General features: G+C 36.9%; 5 protein-coding genes across 5 annotated transcripts; all 5 read right to left on the bottom strand.

The window, feature by feature from the left end:
• Positions 1 to 745: 745 nt before the first annotated feature.
• LOC109051337 (trace amine-associated receptor 13c-like) lies at positions 746 to 1,967 on the bottom strand. The gene has a single exon (XM_019068888.2). The coding sequence runs from the start codon at positions 1,849 to 1,851 to the stop codon at positions 865 to 867; it is 987 nt and encodes a 328-aa protein (XP_018924433.1). The 5' UTR covers positions 1,852 to 1,967; the 3' UTR covers positions 746 to 864.
• Positions 1,968 to 5,715: 3,748 nt separating this feature from the next.
• LOC109056531 (trace amine-associated receptor 13c-like) lies at positions 5,716 to 6,903 on the bottom strand. Its single transcript, XM_042778430.1, has one exon. It carries the CDS (start codon positions 6,700 to 6,702, stop codon positions 5,716 to 5,718), a length of 987 nt encoding a protein of 328 aa, XP_042634364.1. The 5' UTR covers positions 6,703 to 6,903.
• Positions 6,904 to 9,633: 2,730 nt separating this feature from the next.
• Positions 9,634 to 10,734, bottom strand: LOC109056530 (trace amine-associated receptor 13c-like). Its single transcript, XM_019073721.2, has one exon. The coding sequence runs from the start codon at positions 10,643 to 10,645 to the stop codon at positions 9,647 to 9,649; it is 999 nt and encodes a 332-aa protein (XP_018929266.2). The 5' UTR covers positions 10,646 to 10,734; the 3' UTR covers positions 9,634 to 9,646.
• Positions 10,735 to 14,181: 3,447 nt separating this feature from the next.
• LOC109056527 (trace amine-associated receptor 13c-like) lies at positions 14,182 to 16,707 on the bottom strand. Its single transcript, XM_042778319.1, has one exon. It carries the CDS (start codon positions 15,316 to 15,318, stop codon positions 14,299 to 14,301), a length of 1,020 nt encoding a protein of 339 aa, XP_042634253.1. The 5' UTR covers positions 15,319 to 16,707; the 3' UTR covers positions 14,182 to 14,298.
• A 508-nt stretch (positions 16,708 to 17,215) lies between these two features.
• On the bottom strand, positions 17,216 to 22,869 carry LOC109056526 (syntaxin-7-like). Its single transcript, XM_019073718.2, has 10 exons — positions 22,732 to 22,869; positions 21,678 to 21,788; positions 21,244 to 21,313; positions 21,059 to 21,149; positions 20,525 to 20,662; positions 19,739 to 19,788; positions 19,555 to 19,651; positions 19,342 to 19,414; positions 18,111 to 18,193; positions 17,216 to 17,600 (listed from the first exon to the last, which is right to left on the bottom strand). Exons 2-10 carry the CDS (start codon positions 21,754 to 21,756, stop codon positions 17,505 to 17,507), a joined length of 777 nt encoding a protein of 258 aa, XP_018929263.1. The 5' UTR covers positions 21,757 to 21,788; positions 22,732 to 22,869; the 3' UTR covers positions 17,216 to 17,504.
• Between the last annotated feature and the right edge of the window lie 92 nt (positions 22,870 to 22,961).

The following is a 22,961-nucleotide window of genomic DNA, read 5'->3' on the forward strand; positions in this document are numbered from 1 at the left end:
TCTAGTGGAGAGAGACATCAATCACACAGACTGGAAATACTCCACTCGCTTCAGTTTACTGATGTTTGTGGCGGATACGGAAGAGATGGCGCCCTCTGCTGGGTTGGAGCTCCTGGTGAAGTTTTGGCCCTGTTGACGTGGGGAACCGGGTGTTTACAGCTCTGTGCCATTAATTGCGCAAAGCTAAATATTATTTTAAATTATTACACACATTTACATCACATTTAACATTTATATATCAATACTAATATAATTTAATATCATACTATTATACATTTATGCATGTATCACAATTAGAAGATAGTGTATGTTTTTGAGCCCAAATTCAAAATCATCATATTTTTGTAATATTTGTTGACTAAAAACAATAAATTCACACTAGTATACTTTTAGACAATGGTTAACTCTATTGAAAAGTAGATTTTAGAAGACCAAAGAGAAAAGGACATTTATTTTTAAAAGGCAGGTTGAGGCAATTGTTACATTTGTTTTATATGTTATAATTTTAAACAATTTATCAATTTCAATTTGTTGGTCTAAACAATGCCCTGCTATGTGTGTATGTATTTATGTATGCTACTTTTTACACTTTTGCCTTTTCGTTAATAGTTTTTTTTTTTTTGCTCTTCAGCGTTTCTGTTTATTACAAACAAAACACAAGAGATAACAAGAGAGATATTCAAATGACATAAAGGAAAAGAAAATTCCCCCGACTATCATTGTTATACAGTATACTGGCATGATTTAAAACAATATCCATGTCTTCACAGTCAAGTTTAATGTATAATAAAATAAAATTATGCAGCATAAGCAAAAGATCAGGGCAAAAAAACAACACCAACATTGTGTCTTACTTTCAGTGAGTTAAAGCACATTCATCAGGGATGAGTCTTTATTAAACACTTTAAATGTGAAAATTAATTTTAAGCTTTTCTGAAACCAGGGATAGAATAAGGCATAAATGATGGGATTAATGGTGGAGTTCAGGAAGAAAATAGTTACGGTAACATCTCTGACATGAAACAAATCATCATCACTGTACGGAATCACTAAAGTACAAATATAATACGGCAGTAAACACAGGAGAAACACAATGACCAGAATCCCCAGCAGTATGGCAGCTTTTCGCTCTGATTTGTCACTGACTCTGTTTTTGGATGATTCTGTTCTGTTGTGAATCTGAAGAGCTCTTATAGCAGTCGCATGTCTCTTAGCAATGACAAAAACATGAGTGTATAATATTATAATAAGTGTACAAGGAATAAGAAACACAACTATGAGATCGATAAATGATGAAATCACATCTATAATACCAATACATATTCCTGGACACGTGACATCAGTGAAGTTTCCATTAACAAAAAGAAAAGTGAAGTTATAAAGGAGTGAAAACAGCCAGTTAAATAAAGTTGCTATGCAGATCACAGTGGGTGAGATCTTCTCAGAGTAAAGAAAAGGAGAACTTAAAGCCAAAAACCGATCAACTGCTATCAGAGCCACAGTGTGAACAGACACACTTGTCGCTTGACAATTCACAATTTTTAAAACTGAACACATCACTGGTCCAGAAATCCAACACGACTCAATGACCCAAGACAAATGCAGTGGCATCACAAAAAGTCCAACCAGAAGATCGGACACAGCCAAAGAGAGGATGAGGATGTTCGCAGGTGTGTGGAGCTGCTTGAAGTGACTAACAGAGATGATGACCAGCAGGTTTCCAAACACGGTCAGAAGAGACACAGCTGCTGCAGCCGCATACAGAATCACATAGACAGATAAAGAAACAGATCTCTCTGGACACGAATATTCCTGACAGACGTCGGTTTGGTTCATTGCTGTAAGATTCATTAGGAAATAATTGGAAGAACCATCAAATTCCAATCAGAGCATTGTTCTCTGTTCTTTCATATAAAGTGCAATATATGCATAACCACGTAAAGACTTCTGAACATGTTATTTGTATCTCCAGCAGGTCTAAACTGCTCCTCACTGAAACACAATCTACTGTACATATGCTCACGTGCAACGACCCATGCTGCCTTTTATACACTAGACTTGTTGACTCTTTCCAAGATGGACAGCATCAAGGGAGAGGAACATACAGCTGGGAGATCAAATGATTTAGAAAAGTGTCACACAGAGCTCATATAAAAGCATGAGTGAATTTATATGAAATGATTAAAATCAAAAACTAAAAGTCAAAAATTCTAGCCTTTAAAATCCTGATGTATGCATATAAATATCCCAATGTACTGTATGTTGTTGGATTTTTTTTACTGTACTAATGCATAAAAATACCACTTTATCTTTGCAGATAGGAAACATGCTAAGTTTACATAGGCCTGCTTGTTTCTCTGAAAAAACTGATACAGCCAGTTATTCGACTCTGAAATGTGCATTCTATGTCCGAATGCTACCAATTTACCCAATAATATTTCAACAGCTTGGGTTGCCAGTTGGTGGAAAACACAGTGAATTGTAGCCATGAAAGCCAGCAAACAAACTGGGTCAGAGATCACAGATTCTACCCGACCTAAAAGCTTCGTCATCCATCTAAAAAGCTCTATGACAAGAGGAATATTAAAACACAGATAAATCAACTCATCAGCTTACAGTAAAGCTTATTTGTGTTGTAGTCAATTGTGCTCATTCCTGTTGCATGTCAATCTGGCAACCCAAATCAGCGTCGAGTCTCAGGAGAAAGGGGCTGGAGAAACAACTCTTCAATATTTTGAATTTGAACTGCAGTACCCATTTCAACTGCTAGCTGTCAATAGTACATATTGCACTTTTAAATGGGTTATGAGACCACGGGAGAGGATTTGTTAATGGCAGAGAAGCAACCAGTAATGTAGGATGACTAGTATTTGTGGGCTGTTTTGTTCATCTGCTGGTTACCAGAACAATCATGTAGTAGCCTAATTATTTGCACCAACAGAGGGCGCTGCAAGCTAACTAATTACTTGGCCACATGTGGTCATGAAGAACTTTAGGCCAAAGTTTACTTCAGTTTACTTTGTACACGAGGGACAGCATACAGTGCGTGTGACGCAAATTTCGTCACCAGAATAGTACATGCATACTGTACACATGGCATCCATTTTTGTAACTGTGCATACTTTGGCCCTGTCCGAAATAGCACCCTAAACCCTCGCTGCCTTCCTCTGAGTCCACACTCATTGTGGGCTCAGCAGAAGTTCACATCGAGGGTGCATAGCGGCCACAAAGGGGGCACTCACGAACACCCTTCTGAAAGCTAAAATGAAGAATGGGACACCCTATGGTCTTGCGGACTTAACTGACACGTGTACGTGGTGGCCATTGTAAGTCCACAAGTCCGCAAGTACACATGAAGTGTGCCATTTGGGACAAGGCCTTTGCACGTACAGGTTGCATGTTTATTGACTTGGTTTTGCACTAAGCAGTTGTTCCACAAGGTGGCAACACTGCAAAAGGCCACTGTTTCACAGAAGAAACCGAAACTAAAGAGAGAACAGCAACAACAAAGTAGCAGAGACTTCAACAACGACAGACTCCCACACTGACAAGCGCTTGTGTGAGAGGGTTATGAGAGAGCCGCAACTTTAGTTTAAAAGAGTACAAAGACAAAGCAGACAGACACCTTGACAAGGATGAAGCTTTCTAGACCACATGTGTCAAAGGCCTGCATACGCACATGCTATCAAATGGAGTATACTTTGAAAGACTACACGTTCGGCTGTACTCATATTTTGGCGTATGCATAAAAAAACTGAAGTATACCTTGGGCTTTAATTCAGTGCCTGTGCTGTTTTTTGTATTTCAGTCAAGGGTTGTGCGACACTCAGTCGCCGTTTACGGATACCATAGGAATGAATGAGAATGCTGTAGGCTGTATCTCACCTGCCGCAAAAAGTCAGTGACTCTCTTATGAAACGCCATTTTTTTTTCCGGTGTAAACTCAGAATAGTCCAATCCAAAAGTATTGCTTAGTGTAAAACATGCTGGAGATTAGCTGATGAGCTGTCAATTTATTAAATGATAATCTGTTTCCTCTTAAAAGCTGTTTATTCAGCATAATGAAGGCTCTCCTCCACTGACATCCATTAAAAAAAATGGCCTCTGGTCTTCTTTCCCACGTACTGGCAAACCGGAATCGTTAGAATTAGCTGTTACACTTTTTTGGCTAAAGGTTGCAGGCTTGCCTTCTAGTGGCTTTGGGTTGTACGGAAAACCAAAGGCTAAAAAATACCCAAGACGTGTAACTCGTATAGTTTTGAATGGGGAAAACTGCGACGCACAATATGGCCGCTCTGTTGAACGAAGCCCCGCCTTCTGAGTAAAAGAGCCAATCGCTAATCGTTAAAGTCATCGTGTCACTGCAGCTGCTGTTAGAAGTCCCGGTTGCTATTGAAACAGTCAGCATTCTGAGACATGCACTCAGGACAGTGCGCGCGCACTGGCTGATCTAGCCTGAAAAATAGACTATTTGAGCAAAAAAAAAAAAAAAACAATACCATTTCTGAGACAGTTGTTGTCAGATTTCTTTGGTGATTTCAAATATGAATTTTAATTTTAAGCTTGGCGAACAGTTTTGGAGAAATTGATGATTCCCTGTTCAAAGAGATGGACTTGCATGCCTGAGAAACGTTTCAAAGATGGCCAACGAGTGACATGATTTGTCTTAAAGGGACTTTGGGAAAACCCTTCGATGAACAGCACTCCCTCATTTACAATAATCCAAATGAAGCAACATTAACAAGAATATAAGATTATATTTATGTGTTTACTCACCTGTGGAAACTTTGCAGGCTAACTTTTCTGTGTACATGAACACGCAAATCAAACAAAATTAGTGAATGCAGTCCATTATTATTTTAACCTTTAGATTCCTTTTGGATTGATTTGATTCATAACCTTATGTCTAGTCTGATTAATATGTTTTTTTATATATGTGTATATGTGACGAGTTTTCTGTTTTTGTGTTTCTAACAAGTGAAATATTAAAAGTTCTAAATCTGACAGAGATTTTCAACATGATCATGTGACTTAATTAATGAAATAAGCCAATAATATGTTTACGGCTTGGTTCGTGATATGACCCATGACTGGGTGCAAACATAACATGTAGTTAGACTACAAAATTTGAACACACACACGCACACACACACACACACACACACACACACACACACACACACACACACACACACACACACACACACACACACACACACACACACACACACAAATCCACAAAAGGTTTTCCTTAACCATTAACAGTTTATAATAGCATTAAAGTAACAAATTACAGAGGATTGGGACATATCTCAATCTCAGTTTCAGTACTCTGCTATATTGGAGCGTGTTGTCAGAAAAGGTAAATGTGTTAAATGAACTGCATCTCTGCTAAATAATTGACTAAATTTTCAATAGCTGGTTTATAGTCAAGACTCATATTTAATATAACAAAAATTATGTAAAAAAATAATTTTCCAAAGTTGTAAATAAAACAAATATTATTGTAGTGTGTTCTACAAGAAAATACTATTTCACTTTCTCTACTTAAAAATTCCATGTTTAATTCAATGTTACCTGCCATTTCTTTGTAATCATTTAAGAAATTTTCTAGCACTTTTTGGATTAAAAAAGTTTAATTTTTTTATCTTTTTTTTTGTGTGAAAACTAAACGACAGAAAAAAGGGGGAAACATTCTGTTTTTCATTCAGTGACTTAGAGCAAATTCATCAGGGATGAGTCTTTATTAAACACTTTAAATGTGAAAATTAACTTTAAACTTTTCTGAAACCAGGGATAGAATAAAGCATAAATGATGGGATTAATTGTGGAGTTCAAGAAGAAAAATATTACAGCAACATTTCTGACATAATACTTGTCAGCAATGTCATATGAACTCACTAAAGTACAAATATAATACGGCAGTAAACACAGGAGAAACACAATGACCAGAATCCCCAGCAGTATGGCAGCTTTTTGCTCTGATTTGTCACTGACTCTGTTTTTGGATGATTCTGTTCTGTTGTGAATCTGAAGAGCTCTTATAGCAGTCGCATGTCTCTTAGCAATGACAAAAACATGAGTGTATAATATTATAATGAGTGTACAAGGCATAAGAAACACAAACAGGAGATCAATGAGAGATGAAACCCCATCTATAACAGCAATACATATTCCTGGACACGTGACATCAGTGAAGTTTCCATTAACAAAAAGAAGAGTGAAGTTATAAAGGAGTGAAAACAGCCAGTTAAGTAAAGTTGCTATGCAGATCACAGTAGGTGAGATCTTCTCAGAGTAAAGAAAAGGAGAACTTAAAGCCAAAAACCGATCAACTGCTATCAGAGCCACAGTGTGAACAGACACGCTTGTCGCTTGAAAAGTCACAAAACTGAAAACTGAACACATCACTGGTCCAGAAATCCAACACGACTCAATGAGCCAAGATAAGTGAAAAGGCATCACAAAAACTCCAACCAGAAGATCGGACACAGCCAAAGAGAGGATGAGGATGTTCGCAGGTGTGTGGAGCTGCTTGAAGTGACTAACAGAGATGATGACCAGCAGGTTTCCAAACACGGTCAGAAGAGACACAGCTGCTGCAGCCGCATACAGAATCACATAGACAGATAAAGAAACAGATCTCTCTGGACACGAATATTCCTGGCAGACATCACTTTGGTTCATTGCTGTAAGATTCATTGTAAAGCGTATTGCTCCTTGTGACTTCCTTCATATACAAAATTCGTAACTACGTATAAAGATCTCTGAAGATGCTATATGTATCTCCAACAGCTCTGAATCGCTCATCATCTGAAACACAACCTACACTGATTCCTGGAGGTTCCAGAACACCAGATAAAGACAAGCTACAACCCATGCTGCCTTTTATAAACTTGAAATGTTGACTCTTTCCAATACCAGCATCAAGGGAGAAGAACATACAGCTGGGAGATCAAATGATTCTGTTCAGGTGAGCAAAATAACAAAAACACACCATAGCATCTATAAACCTCGACTGTGTGTCTCTGACTCTAAGTTGTATGTTGCCTACATACACACACTGAAAACAGAAGTGAATAAAGAGTTGTCAGTTTGAACGATTCTAACAAGTGATTTTAAGGAATATTAAAGGGTCTGAATGTGTCAGAGCTTTTAAACATGATTGTGTAACTTAATTACTGAAATGAACACCTAACAACATAGATACAGTACAACATTTAAATACATTTAGGCCTGGTTTCACAGACAGGGTTTAGGTTAAGCCAGTATTAGTATTAGATTTTATGATTAATATGACAAAATAATGTATATTAGGTACACCTCGCTAGTACCGGGTTGGACCCCCTTTTGCCTTCAGAACTGCCCTAATTCTTCGTGGCATAGATTCAACAAGGTGTTGGAAACATTCCTCAGAGATTTTGGTCCATATTGACATGATAGTATCACTCAGTTGCTGCAGATTTGTGGGCTGCACATCCATGATGTGAATCTCTCGTTCCACCACATCCCAAAGCTGCTCTATTGGATTGAGATCTGGTGACTGTGGAGGCCCTTTGAGTAAAGTGAACTCTTTGTCATGTTCAAGAAACCACTCTGAGATGATTTGAGCTTTGTGACATGGTGCATTATCTTGCTGGAAGTAGCCATCAGAAGATGGGTACACTGTAGTCATAAAGCGATGGACATGGTCAGCAACAATACTCAGGTAGGCCGTGGCATTTAAATGATGCTCAGTTGGTACTAAGGGGCCCAAAGAGTGCCAAGAAAATATCCCCCACACCATTACACCACCACCAGCAGCCTGAACCATTGAGACAAAGCAGGAGGGATCCATGCTTTCATGTTCTTTACGCCAAATTCTGACCCTACCATCTGAATGTCGCAGCAGAAATCGAGACTCATCAGACCAGGCAATGTTTTTCCAATCTTCTTTTGTCAAATTTTGGTTAGCCTATGCGAATTGTAGCCTCTGTTTCCTGTTCTTAGCTGACAGAAGCGGTACCTGGTGTGGTCTTCTGCTGCTGTAGCCCATCTGCTTCAGGCTTCAACGTGTTGTGCATTCAGAGATGTTATTCTGCATACCTTGGTTGTAACGAGTGGTTATTTGAGTTACTGTTGCCAGGGCATTTTTGTGCACGCAAATGCTGCTCACTGGATATTTTCTCTTTTTCAGACCATTGTCTGTCAATCCTAAAGATGGTTGTGTGTGAAAATCCCAGCAGATCAGTAGTTTTTGAAATACTCAGACCAGCCCGTCTGGCACCAACAACCATTCCACGTTCAAAGTCACCTAAATCCCCTTTCTTCTCCATTCTGATGCTCGGGTGGAACTTCAGCAAGTCGTCTTCACCACATCTAGATGCCTAAATGCACTGAGTTGCTGCCATGTGACTGGCTGATTGGCAATTTGTGTTACCAAGCAATTGAATGTGTACCTAATAAAGAGGCCGGTGAGTGTATAAAAATAAACAAGAGGAAACCAGGGATAGAATCAGGCCCGACATCGAAGGGGAGCTTGCGTGGGAGGTGGGATGATCTGAAGGAGCCTATCCTACATCACAATGATTCTATATTATTCTATAAAGTCTATATTACAATGATTCAGTGTTTTCAATATGTATTTTAGGTTTCAGACATTTAGATTAATTACTAGCAAAAAAGACATTTGCTCAAGCAGGGATAACTGCAGTCTGGAGCAGTGGGTGTGGTGAAGGATTAGGGCGTTTACTCTGACTTGCAGCCACCCCTCTCCAAGTTTGTGGGTTTATTAAATACACTGGTGTCTAAGGAAAGCAGCAATAATAAAAATTTAAGACCTACAACAAGATTAAAAGAACAAAAATTAAGAAACATCAATATAAACTTGCAAGGTTTCACAGTAGAGAAAAGATTGTACAGCAGGTCAAACACAACTAATGTAATTTATTCTCAAACAATAGTATCATCAGTGCTCTATCAGGTCTTACTTTAATCAGTATATTTGTGTATGTTTGCCTTAAAATCATTTTGAGGACATTTTTTAACTTTATGAATGGCAATATTTTCCTTAATTAAATATACTTGTCATCATTTATGCCAAATTCTTAAATTTTATCAGTAGCCAAGTGGACAAGCTTTAATGTCGAGCCCTGCTATGGTCTATGTCTCATACCATGAGGATGATGGCCTAAAACACGTATTCAATAAATAGACATTCATTAGATATTCAGAACAATAATTAGACTGCTATGATAAACCTGTTAAATGTTGAAAGTTATACTGCATGCTTTTAACAAAGATATACTAAAGAACACATGAAACTCGCCTTTTATTAAAATTAATTTCTATTTAATTTATAATGAATAATATATATATATATATATATATATATATATATATATATATATATATATATTAAGAGTAATCAGTTTCATAGATGTCTAACATTTCTAATCACGTTTATGGATATATTACTGAAGTTTTGATGTCATCCAACAAATATTTCACTTTTGAATGCATGTAATTGTTTTTTTTTTTTTGTAAAATGCCTGGTTTTATTCATCAAAATAACTGAATAATCATATTTTTACTGTACAATAATGATGTAAAAGAACATTAGAAAATGTTAAACAATAGAAAACTGAGGACAGACATTTGTTTTTCATTAAGAGCTTAATGACAGGACATTCATCAGAGAGGAGTCTGTGTTCAATACTTTAAAAGTAAGAATTATCTTTACACTTTTCTTAAACCAAGGGTACAACAGAGCGTAGATAAGTGGATTGATGGAGGAATTAAGGTAAAAGAGAACCAAAACACTGTTGATAACATTAGAAAATGAGTCATCTTTTAAGAAATTTGTTAAAGAAAAAATATAGTATGGCAGTAAACACAGGAGAAAAACAAAGACCAGAATCCCGAGTGCAAATGCGGCTTTTCGCTCTGATTTGTCACTGACTCTGTTTTTGGATGATTCTGTTCTGTTGTGAATCTGAAGAGCTCTTATAGCAGTCGCATGTTTCTTAGCAATGACAAAAACATGAGTGTATAATATTATAATAAGTGTACAAGGCATAAGAAACACAACTATGAGGTCAACGAGGGATGAAACCTCGTCTACGATATAAAGACATTTTCCTGGACACATGACATCAGTGAAGTTTCCATTAACATAAAGAAGAGTAAAGTTATAAAGGAGTGAAAACAGCCAGTTAAATATAGTTGCTATGCAGATCACAGTGGGTGATATCTTCTCAGAGTAAAGAAAAGGAGAACTTAAAGCCAAAAACCGATCAACTGCTATCAGAGCCACAGTGTGAACAGATACGCTTGTTGCCTGAAAAGTCACAAAACTGAAAACTGAACACATCACTGGTCCAGAAATCCAACATGATTCAATAAGCCAAGATAAGTGAAAAGGCATCACAAAAAGTCCAACCAGAAGATCGGACACAGCCAAAGAGAGGATGAGGATGTTCGCAGGTGTGTGGAGCTGCTTGAAGTGACTAACAGAGATGATGACCAGCAGGTTTCCAAACACGGTCAGAAGAGACACAGCTGCTGCAGCCGCATACAGAATCACATAGACAGATAAAGAAACAGATCTCTCTGGACACGAATATTCCTGACAGACATCACTTTGGTTCATTGCTGTAAGATTCATTGTAAAGCGTATTGCTCCCTGTGACTTCCTTCATATACAAAATGCATAACCACGTATAAAGATTTCTGAAGATGCTCTATGTATCTCCAACAGCTCTGAATCGCTCATCATCTGAAACACAACGTACACTGATTCCTGGAGGTTCCACATCACAAGATAAAGACAAGCTAATACCCACGCTGCCTTTTATAAACTTTCCAATACCAGAAGCATCAAGGGAGAAGAACATACAGCTGGGAGATCAAGTGATTCTGTTCAGGTGAACTAAATAACAAAAACACAGCATAGCATAAAACTCGACTGTGTGTCTCTGACTCTAAGTTGCATATTGCCTACATACACGCACTGAAAACAGAAGAAGTTTCTAAACTTTAAATTAGTCTACTTTAGGTATCCCACACTCCCAGGGTACAAAAATACAATACAACAAACATTACGAAAAAAGAACCATAAAAATACAATGCAATGGCATTTACAGTATTATTTTTTTCTTAATGATTTAAAAATGACATGACATAAATGCAGCCTGAATCGGCGTATGCACAGCCAGCAAATGAGAGGTTTGAAATACGATTGTGTGTACTGTGGGCCCTTATAAACAAAATGTATTTGTGATGTGAGAATGGTGTACTTTGCTTTACTCAAAGAACTTGATGCACACGCTCGAGTGACAGAAAGGTTGTACAGAAAACCCTTTGATGGACAGCACTCCCTCATTTCTTATAATCTGGATTCACCAACAATAACGAGGATATAAAACAGATTTCTGTGTTTACTCACCGGGAGAAACACAGAGCTTTTAAACAAGATTATGTAGCTTAATTACTGAAATGAACACATAACATCATACATACAATACAACATTTAAACACATTTAGGCCTGATTTCACAGACAGGGTTTTGGTAAAGCCAGGGTTAGGCCATAGTTCAATTAGGACATTTAAGTATCTTTTTATAAACATTGCCTTAGAAAATAACATTACTCATGTGCCTCTTGAGACAAAACAATGGCACTGACATATTTTAAGATCAGTCAGTGCAAGTTTCTTTCAGGTAAAACAGCCCAGTCATCCGTTTTAATCTGGGACTATAGGCTTAAGCCTTGTCTGTGAAACAGGGGGATAAGATTATCCTGACATGGGATGTAGGGGTTTTGGACAGAGGTAGTACCTTTGCTGTCCAGCAGCTGCACCCTACCTTGTAGGGTGGATGGGCAACACTGGTCCTCATCCATCTCCTAAATCTCTCACATGTTGGCTCCATGTGCCACACCCCAGCAAACCGCCTCAGCTGGCGTGCTAAACCATGTGAGGGGGTGGTGTTCACACTGCACCACTAGGCGGATGAGCTGCTTTTGGCAGCCAACGGCTAAAGGGTGGAGGAGTTCCTGGACTGATCCAATGGCCAAGTGTGGGGGAGCAAACCCCCAAATCAGGAGTGGAGCCCCGAAGGTGGACAGATGTCTGTATTCACGCACTGCTCCGGCAGCTCCTGCAGCCAAGCTGATGCCAAATGTACTGCTCTGCATTCCTTTGGACTACATCGGTGTGGCCGAGAGGGGGATCTCGATGACTGGGCATCCCAGGATCTCCATACATTTTGCCCAGGCTTGTGCCCTGGAGAGGTCACTCCAGTATCGCTGTTCCAGCGAGAACACAACACGGGAGACGGCAGTAATGAGTTATAAGCCCAGAGCAGATTGGCGTATGCTCGGGGACTACGGGATGTCTCTGACGCTGGGAGGGATCATCATGTCCCACTGGTCAGCTAATGACTGCCTTAAGCTGGGCAGCCCCCAGTCAGTAAGGTGCTGACCCGCCACAGTCTGTCTGCTTCAACGGGTGCTTGGAGATTAGGGAAACGACCGAAAAGCAGACTGCAAAACCTGCACCAGACAAAATAAGAAGGAAAAAAACAAACAGCCAGCCCTACGGCTGGCAAGCTGGAATGTCAGAACCATGTGCCCTGGCCACTCTGATGAACTACACCAGGTTGACGACACCAGGAAGACAGCCATCATCAACCGTGAGCTGAAACGACTGAACATCGACATTGCTGCTCTACAGGAGACCAGGCTCCCTTCCAACGGCAGCCTCAGAGAACAGGACTACACGTTCTTCTGGCAGGGAAAGGAGCCTAAGGAGCCTCGAATACACAGCGTTGGATTTGCAGTGAGGAACTCCACGCTGTCCTCAGTTGAGCCGCCTTATGGAGGTACACACAGAATCCTCTCTCTCCAACTGTCTACCTCTTCAAATGCAGTTAAAATCCTGAGCATCTATGCTCCTACACTCTGCTCCTCAGCTGAGTCAAAGGACGGATTTTATGAAGAGCTTGAGACCACCATCAAAGAGATCCCTACCACAGAACACCTGTTCCTACTTGGGGACTTTAACGCCCGGGTCGGAGCCAATCACAACTCCTGGCCCCGTTGTATTGGCCACTTTGCCATTGGCAAGCTTAACGAAAATGGACAGAGACTGTTAGAACTTTGTTTGTACCATGACCTGTGCATCTCGACCACGTTCTTCTCAACCAAACCCTGCCATCGAGTGTCCTGGCGACACTCCAGATCCTGTCACTGGCACCAGCTGGATATTTTCATTACCAGAAGACCCCTGCTGAACTGTACTCTTACTACCTGCAGTTACCACAGCGCCGACTGTGACACTGACCACTCTCTGGTTGGGAGCAAGGTAGACACAAAGACAATATGGAAACGGTCCGTGTCACTAGTTAAAACTGCTTATTTCTCTGGATTTAAACATTCTTCGAAAGAATTGGGATATTTTACTAAAGAAATCTTACATATTGTGCCTTTAATATAAACATGTAATGTTACACAGGAGAGAAAAGATTGCACAGCAGGTTAAACTATTTTTTTTTTTTTTTTTGGGCATAAATGGAATTTATTCTGAAGCTATAGCCTCATCAGTACTCTATCAGATCTTACTTTAATCAGAATATTTGTGATGTTTGCCTTAAATTTATTTCTTTTTTTTTTTTTTACTTTTTGAAGGATTTAACTAATTAAATATACATGTCATCATTTACATAAAATTTTTACATTTTATCAATAGTCAAGTGGACAAGCTTTAATGTCGGGCCCTGCTATGGCCTATGTCTCATCATCTAAACTGTTCTATGATGAGGATGATGGTCTAAAACACGTATTCACCCCCACAATAAACAGACATTCATTAGATATTCAGAACAATAATTAGCCTGCTCTGATAAACGTCAAATGTTGAAAGTTATATTCCATGTTTTTACCAAAAAATTTACCAAAGAAGCATATGAAACTCGCCTTTTATTAGAATTCATTTATATTTAATTAATAATTAATAATTTTGTAATATTCTAAAAAGTTTTATAGATGTCTAGAGTTAACATTTCTAATCACATTTATGGATATATTACTGATCTTTTAAAAAAGTTTTTTTTTTTTATGTCATCCAACAAATATTTCACTTTTGATAAACAATGTTGATTTGTGCATGTAACGAGGAAGCAGTTTTTGAATAACATGCCTGGTTTTATTCATCAAAATTTATGAATAATCATATTTTTACTGCACAATAATGATCAAAACTAACATTAGAAAATACTGAAACATAGACAATAGAAAATAGAGGACAGACATTTGTTTTTCATTAAGAGCTTAATGACAGGACATTCATCAGAGAGGAGTCTGTGTTCAATACTTTAAAAGTAAGAATTATCTTTACACTTTTCTTAAACCAAGGGTACAACAGAGCGTAGATAAGTGGATTGATGGAGGAATTAAGGTAAAAGAGAACCGAAACACTGTTGATAACATTAGAAAATGAGTCATTTTTTAAGAAATTTGTTAAAGAAAAAATATAATATGGCAGTAAACACAGGAGAAAAACAAAGACCAGAATCCCGAGTGCAAATGCGGCTTTTCGCTCTGATTTGTCACTGACTCTGTTTTTGGATGATTCTGTTCTGTTGTGAATCTGAAGAGCTCTTATAGCAGTCGCATGTTTCTTAGCAATGACAAAAACATGAGTGTATAATATTATAATGAGTGTACAAGGCATAAGAAACACAACTATGAGGTCAACGAGGGATGAAATCTCATCTAAGACATAAATACATTCTCCTGGACACATGACATCAGTGAAGTTATTAACGTAAAGAAGAGTAAAGTTATAAAGGAGTGAAAACAGCCAGTTAAATAAAGTTGCTATGCAGATCACAGTGGGTGAGATCTTCTCAGAGTAAAGAAAAGGAGAACTTAAAGCCAAAAACCGATCAACTGCTATCAGAGCCACAGTGTGAACAGACACGGTTGGTACCTGAAAAGTCACAAAACTGAAAACTGAACACATCACTGGTCCAGAAATCCAACACGACTCAATGAGCCAAGATAAGTGAAAAGGCATCACAAAAAGTCCAACCAGAAGATCGGACACAGCCAAAGAGAGGATGAGGATGTTCGCAGGTGTGTGGAGCTGCTTGAAGTGACTAACAGAGATGATGACCAGCAGGTTTCCAAACACGGTCAGAAGAGACACAGCTGCTGCAGCCGCATACAGAATCACATAGACAGATAAAGAAACAGATCTCTCTGGACACGAATATTCCTGACAGACATCACTTTGGTTCACTGCACTATGATTCATGTGTGAAGTACTCAGGCGAGACATCAAGTCTTCCTTCTTGAATTGTATAGAACACAGCAACGATGAATTTGAATCTAATAGTTGTATGTCCACCAGAGTGAGTCCAGTCCCATTCGGTCCTCAGTGTAAAGGGTTTGCATTGTTCCCAGTGAGCAGGATGACAGCAACTTTGGCAAATGATACATTTAGCAATTTTTTTATATACGCAAATGTCTCCTCCCCTCGACAATAAATGTTTAATAATGTGCTTCTGTTGGGAGTTCATGTTAATTACATCTTCATCTTTGCACATAATCACTATATTTTTTTTCATTCTTTCATCATTATATCTTCAATTTCAAACTCAATACACAAGTGTTCTGTTTCCACTTTTAAATGAAAAATAAACAAACAAAACAAAAAAAATCGATGTACTTTCCATAATTTTTTCCACTGTGTTCACTTGTCAAATTTGCGATACTAAATTTTGCACTTTTATCCAAAGTAGAAGTTGACAAGAAGAATGATATAAGAGACATGACACTGGCACAAATATAAAGAAAATCAAACATTTTATTGTCTCTTTTTGAATATTAATCTTTACTTGGACTCAGAATGGACACCAAATTGAGTTCAAAGTTCAAAATATGAACCAAACACATCTGTATTTGTCTTTATTTATCTCCACAGCATCATTATAGTTTTTGAAAAAAAAAAAAAAAAAAAAGTGTGATTCAACATTATTTACATAATTTCAATTTCAAACTGCTATAAATCATGGGGGAAAAAACAAAAGCTTTCAAATATAACATTTTACAAAAAGAAGATAAATTACTGCCTACACAATAAATTAATTAGGCAGCCCTTTAACAAGAATTTTGCATTTGTTTCTCATTTTCAGCCCTGTGTGTGAGCAGGTCAAAGGTGAACTGACTGTCATTAGAGTGAGCTTAACATGCAACTCCACATTTGACATTGTCTCCATCTAGTGGTTATTTCCTGTCACAACGTGTTAGCTGGTAAACCTGATTTATTTCCCTTTAATGATTAACTCTTCAACACTTTATTCTCTTTTTAGGTCATATAAAATTTGTACACAACAATATCATAGAGAATATCATAGAGTGACATTGCTGGTTTGTTGAAACTGTAGCATCTATTTCAGGGAAATTTTACAAAGACGTATATATATATATATATATATACACATATATATAAGATGCATGAAGCTGGAATGATTATCTATTAACAGAAACCATGTTAAAACAATTATAAACACAAGTTAAGCTCTATGTACAGTCTCTGTGGAATGTTTAACTAAATGCATTTTTTTTGCTTTAAATCGGTGCTATTATGCTTTTCCACTTTTTCTACTTTAGTTAGTCTGTAATATTGCTGTTTGAGCATAAAAAAGATCTGCAAAGTTACAACGCTCAAAGTCCACTTCAAAAGGAAATACTGTATTTAACAGAAATCACTTTTTAAAAACTACAACGAATGACTTGTTTGGACTTTAACGCATATTTTCCGGGATTTGTGACATCACAAAGATTGACGAATGGGACGAGATCTGGTTGAGCTGCACTAGAGAAGGCAACGAGTGTTATAACTATGTCGGGGACGTGCTAGTGTTCCCAACGCAGACGAACTTAGAGTGGTTACAATCATCCTGGTTTAAATCGAACTCAAATTTATTTGATGTTGACAAAATATTTACACTGAAGCTTGCAGGGAATTATTGTAAGGGGCATGACATTTCCCTACCAGGCGCCGAGTGGAGCTAATCACAACACACACTGGCCCAGCTAACCAATCAAAGCACATTTCATATTTCAGAAGGCGGGCATTCATTTGATACAGGAACTACTGAAGCCGTTCAAGCCAGACTGGGGAGAGAGGTGTTGTTATAATGTAAAATATGTGAAAAATAATGTGTTTTTCGAACAACCTATGAGAGCCTGTTCTAGTACACCCCCAAAACAAAATCAAGACTTTGTAAAAGAGCATAATAGGACCCCTTTAACAAATGGAGTTAAAATAAGTTTCTGTGGTAAGGAACTGCACACTAAAGATACTGTCCTTAGAGCTCAACTTGTATTAAACATTCTGTTAGTGACAATATCTTAACTGTATTTAGAAAGCAAGTCAGGACAGCTTCAGTTAGTGACAAACCTCCATAACTCAGTACAAACATGCCAGTGCAAATGCTGACGGACATCTGATGGTCAAATTTAGTTTTTGACAGAAGCCCAGATGATCAAACCAATAATGACAGCAAACACAATCAGAACAGCGATCAGGATGAAAATCTTCTTGCGGAATGACGTCTAAAGTGAACAGAAGAAATGAGTCACTAGTATAATAATAATAATATTAATAAGGGTTGTCAATTTAGCATGTTAATAAAATAGTACATTTTAATAAATTCTTGTATATTTAATTTAATAGCAATATAACTTAAAAAAACAATGTGATTAAAAATTACAGCATTAATGGAAATTTACTTGAGCTGTAATATATAATAAACCATCATAAAAGTTGGCCGTACAAGTACACCTTTTCAAACACACCAGTACAAGGGAAGCATACAAGCAAATTAGAATTTAAATTTGCATCTATTTTCTCATGCAAAGCTAGTGTATGACTAAAGGGGACTTGGAATATAGTGCGTTTATGGTGCTTTTTCATCCTTTTTGGAGCTTGACCGTGTCCATCTCCATCTACTTTCATTCGGCTCAGTTTCTTGTTTTGTGTTCCACAGGAGGAATAAGGTAATATAGGTTTGAAATGATGTAAGGGTGAGTGAATGATTGGTCATTAGTAAAAATAAGCTGTACCTGGTGACTTGCTGCTCTGCCCAGCTGTTGTGTGGCTGTCTGCACATTCATCTCTGCATTTGATACATTGGCCTCTATACTGTCTGCAAGATGGGATGGAGATGAACAGAGAAATGACTTTCACAGTTAAACACTGAATTAATTTATACAGTTTTGCACTGACAATTAACCAAATATTCTATCTCTGTTATCATTAAAAAATATATTATTCATTGTTTGAAACATGGATAATGCATTGTCCTCTTGGATATTATTTAATTTCCATTTAAAATCCTTTAGTAAGCAATACTTCATTCATTCAGGTATGCATGTCAAAGTTTTGGTGGACTGAACAGGCAATGATGCAAACTCTTGTAATTTTGATGAAATATCACATATGTAAACAATGTGTGCTTACTAATAGCTCATGTCTTATCATTAAAAGTTTAGTGCTTGAACAAACAGTCCCACTGAGCTGGGTTGTGTGAAGCCTCGCAGGTCTTCATTATCAGCATCTGCTTCTCCATTTTAACACCTTTAATTGCACTTTCCTGTCTAAGAGTTTCATCACTAAACAGACACTCCCTCAGAGACAAGTTTAAACAAAACCACATAGATTTATTTTATTTTAAATTATACTTATTTATATTATTTTTATTGAATTTTATTTTAATGGGAATCTCCAGGCCTGCCTTTTTATCTCTTAGATGTGTTCTGCAAGCTCAGTGATAGCTGCAAATACACAGGAAAATAAAGCAAAATATTGTTGTAAAATAACAATTTCCTTATATTGTAGGCCGCAACCAGTTCACATACAGATACTGTATATCACTGACCTTGAGGGAAGCAGAGATTTGTTTACTGTCCACATGATTTTGGCTCATTAGTCACAGGACAGCCTCCATGTGTTTAATTTTCAACAATTAAATGACACATGAGCACATTCTGGTGCAAACTAACAGTGATCTGACATCAAAGTTCGGGTTGTTTAATGATATAAATGCTTTTTTCTGAACTCAAATGAATGTGAACTGAACCTAGTCATTTTGTTTATTTGGACTCACTATTTGGAAGAAAGCAATAATATCATAGGCCTAATATCATAGAGATTTTGGGATTAACTATTTTGACTTGAGCCATTTAGAATGGCAATGCACTGATATCGTCCCGAACAACCGAGAGAGTTCTGCATGGTTGCCAGTCAATTTTATTAAGGAAGTGTAAAAATCTAGCTATGCCTCTCTGATCTTACCGATCATGTCTCCCTGTTCATGCACCATCATGCCCAGATCTCTGAAGATTTCATTAATGTCTGTGATGTCCGACTGAAAAACAAGAGAGGATGTTTAACACAACCCTAAATTTTGCACAGCAATACCAACCATTCAAATAGCTTTATATTACATAAGCACAATGCTTATCAATTAGCTCTTCTTTGTTGTCTCTGTGTTTGAACACGTCTCACCTCCAGCTGTCTGATTGCTGATTCTCTCTCCTGAATGAGCTGCAGATCTTCTTCTGTGATGGTCTCCTCATATCTCTGATCTTGAGCATGAATCTCACTGAAAACACACACAGAAGCAGACAGTTGGAGACACACATTTCAATTTTTATGCATAAATATTATAAATATTATTAAAGTGTCTAACCTTTGGAAGGGTGATGGAAATCCTCCAAACCCATCATCGATATCACCACCCTGGGAACAGAAATAAGATTGTGAGGAAACATATAGAAAACCTTAATAATGTATGCCAATATGCCACTTTTATTACTCACAAAAAAACACCATTATACTTTAAACAAACTATCATCTGCAGTACTGCGACAAAGTTATTCACAATTATTCTCTTTAAACAAACATTAGATGCATCCTACAGTATCTTGTGACATATGTTGCTTTCAAGTAGTATGTATAACCAGGGTTATTATAGATAACTAAATCTAAAACTATAAAAAAAATACAGTAAATACTAAAAAGTACTAAAAAATACCCTTAAACTTATACAACATTTCTCCTTTTCCTTCAGTTTAACTTGAAGTACTAAACTAACCCATACCAAATAAACTAAAACTAATACTAATAAATAAAAATGAATAAAAACTACAGATTTATAAAAAAAATACAAAATAAATAATAAAAATGACAGAAGCACAACAAAATAAAAAACTTTAAAATTAAATAAAAAACTATAAAAAGTACAAAATATAAAAATAAAATCTAATTCAAGATATTAACAAAAACTATTATAGTAAATAAATGATAATAAAATAACATTGTATAACTATTAAAAAGCTGGACTATAGAAACTGGCACTTTCATGTTAAATATTAGTGACTGTATAAATAATCTTGGGATTTAACCTTCAGTTGGGTGGAAAATATCAATTTATTAATGTAATTCTTTAAGCACAAATGTTACAGATGAAACATACTGAAATTCTCGAGCTCGCTCGGACACGCGCCACAAACTCCTTCTCTTTCTTTGCTACCTCTCGCTGAGCTTTCTGGAAAAGGGCCAGCGCATTGGAGAATTCAGTGATGAGACGTTCTCGCTGGATTTTTCTTTGACGCTGTGTGAGAAAAGAGGAATGTCACATCTGAGCAGGACCGTTAAAGGGATAGTTGTTCACCCAAAAATGAAAGTTTGGTTACCACTGGAACACAATGTTAAACAGAACTGTATGGTTACCAACACTCTTCAAAATATCTTCTTTTGTGTTCCACAGATGAAATTAAATTTGGAACCATCAGGATAAGCAAATTATAATTTAACTTTACATTTTGAGAGAACTATCCCTTTAAGTTAAATTATGTTATTTTTTTTAATTTCTAAATCAGAAAGTTCTGGATGTTGAATGTTCCATCATAAAATTCATATTTGTTTAAGTCTATTTAAGTGCTGTGACTGTGACTGGAATTATTGTATGTATAAGAGGTGATGCGGTGGGACAGTGAGGACGCTGTACCTGTTCTGTGGTCACAGGTAAAGCACTGTAATCTTTCATGCATTTGTCTGTCTCTTTAGCAAGCTGATTGACCTTCTGCTGTTTCTCCTGTCTGTAGGTTTTGGAAAATACAAAGAAATATAATTGAATTGACATATATAGGTCAATTAAAGGGAACTGAACTAGTTGGTTGTATTCAAACTCACAATGTCTGTCGCAGGTCAGTCGTGTCTTGTGCCGTTCCAAAATGTCTCATCATCTGCTGGATTTCATTAGCTGGTAAAAACGAAAGATAATTTCTAGAAAAACACACACTGCTGGAAAACACCTCCTGTGCTACTGGTTTATGTGAAAGTGTGCATTATGGTTTCCATTCATTTCCATAATAAATACACCTACAGACTTTTGCATGTTGTGGTTTGATATGTTTTTTGTTTTTCTTTCTCATTAAAATGAGTAACAGAAATATGGACAACATTTGGTCCGAGGATTGAGCAACCTTCCAGTTAGATTTTAGGCTGAAAATGAATGGTTTTTATATATTATATATATATATATATATATATATATATACGTATGCTAGTTCAACATTTATGGTCAACAGCACATAAATAAGGATGAATGCAGTCAAATTACTCACTTAGCAATGTTATTCTTTGGATATTTGAACTTATATTCTGCGCCAGCACATTTGCATCAACTCCACTTGATCGGTACATGATGGAGATCTTCACAGAATAATTCACCAAACCTAGAAAGATTACACGTTAAATCTCATTTGCTCTCAGGATTACAGGGCAAACATGTGCATGTATATATAGCAGCTGTTTTATAAATAAAACATATAATAATATATCCTTTTTATATATTTATGTTGCTTTTGAATTAAAATATTCATGTGCATTCTGTCCCTCCAATAACTTTCACATATCATTACATTAATGTGCTATAGTTCATACATAGTTGACTATATAAAAAAGGTAGATTTAAACGGAAAAGTTTAATTATTATTATATATATATATATATATATATATATATATATATATATATATATATATATATATATATATATATATATATATATTTCATGAATGTCATGTCTGGGCAAGCTGAGCTTAAAGCTGTCATGTGTTGAAAACGCTAAAATGTGAGACAATGTATTATTTATATTATTTCGAGTCCATAACAGCATTATGGTAAATTCTATAGAGCCTGTAATGTGCCGTTCTCATTGTGACAGTTCGCCCCATATAGTATGACTACGTGACTAGCTTTATTAATAGTTTAATAATGATACGAGAATAGCTAAATGCTAGCAGACTAACTAGTACACCTTGTTCATGTGACTAGTTTACCGACCAGTGCTAACGAAAGAATGCGGAAATCACAGCGCCGGAACTCAGAAACACATTCATTTATAAAATCAGACAGTTTTTATTTTTACTTTACTGACACACGAAACATTCACTAAGAATGGTCAGGAATATGAAAGTGTGGGAACTGTTTCAAATAAATGTTAAGGTCACGCGCTGTCAAAATGAACACACTGAATGAAGTTCAGTATCAGCGACGCTTCTTTTCATTTTCTCACTGACCTTTTCTGTAAAGCCCTTCTTAATTAAGTCAATGTACTAACACTGTGTATAATGACATGTCTTCTACTTTGATTAGCACGTTGGTTGTTTAGTTTACCTGGATTTGCTGAGTGAAACTCCGAGTCCCCAGCTGATTTCTTGACGCCTGAGTCACGTGACTTTGCTTCAACCTTCCGCGTGAGTTCAGGACATTTGTGTATTTGTGCACAGGTGTTTTCATTCCCAAATATTTGATGGCTGTCTCTAAATATGAGACTTACCTCAGCTCAAAAAGAAACCATAACTTGTTCTTGTGTTTACTTTATTATTAATAGTAGACTTTAATAT

Source organism: Cyprinus carpio, chromosome A20, assembly GCF_018340385.1.
Source record: "Cyprinus carpio isolate SPL01 chromosome A20, ASM1834038v1, whole genome shotgun sequence".
NCBI lineage: Eukaryota > Metazoa > Chordata > Actinopteri > Cypriniformes > Cyprinidae > Cyprinus > Cyprinus carpio.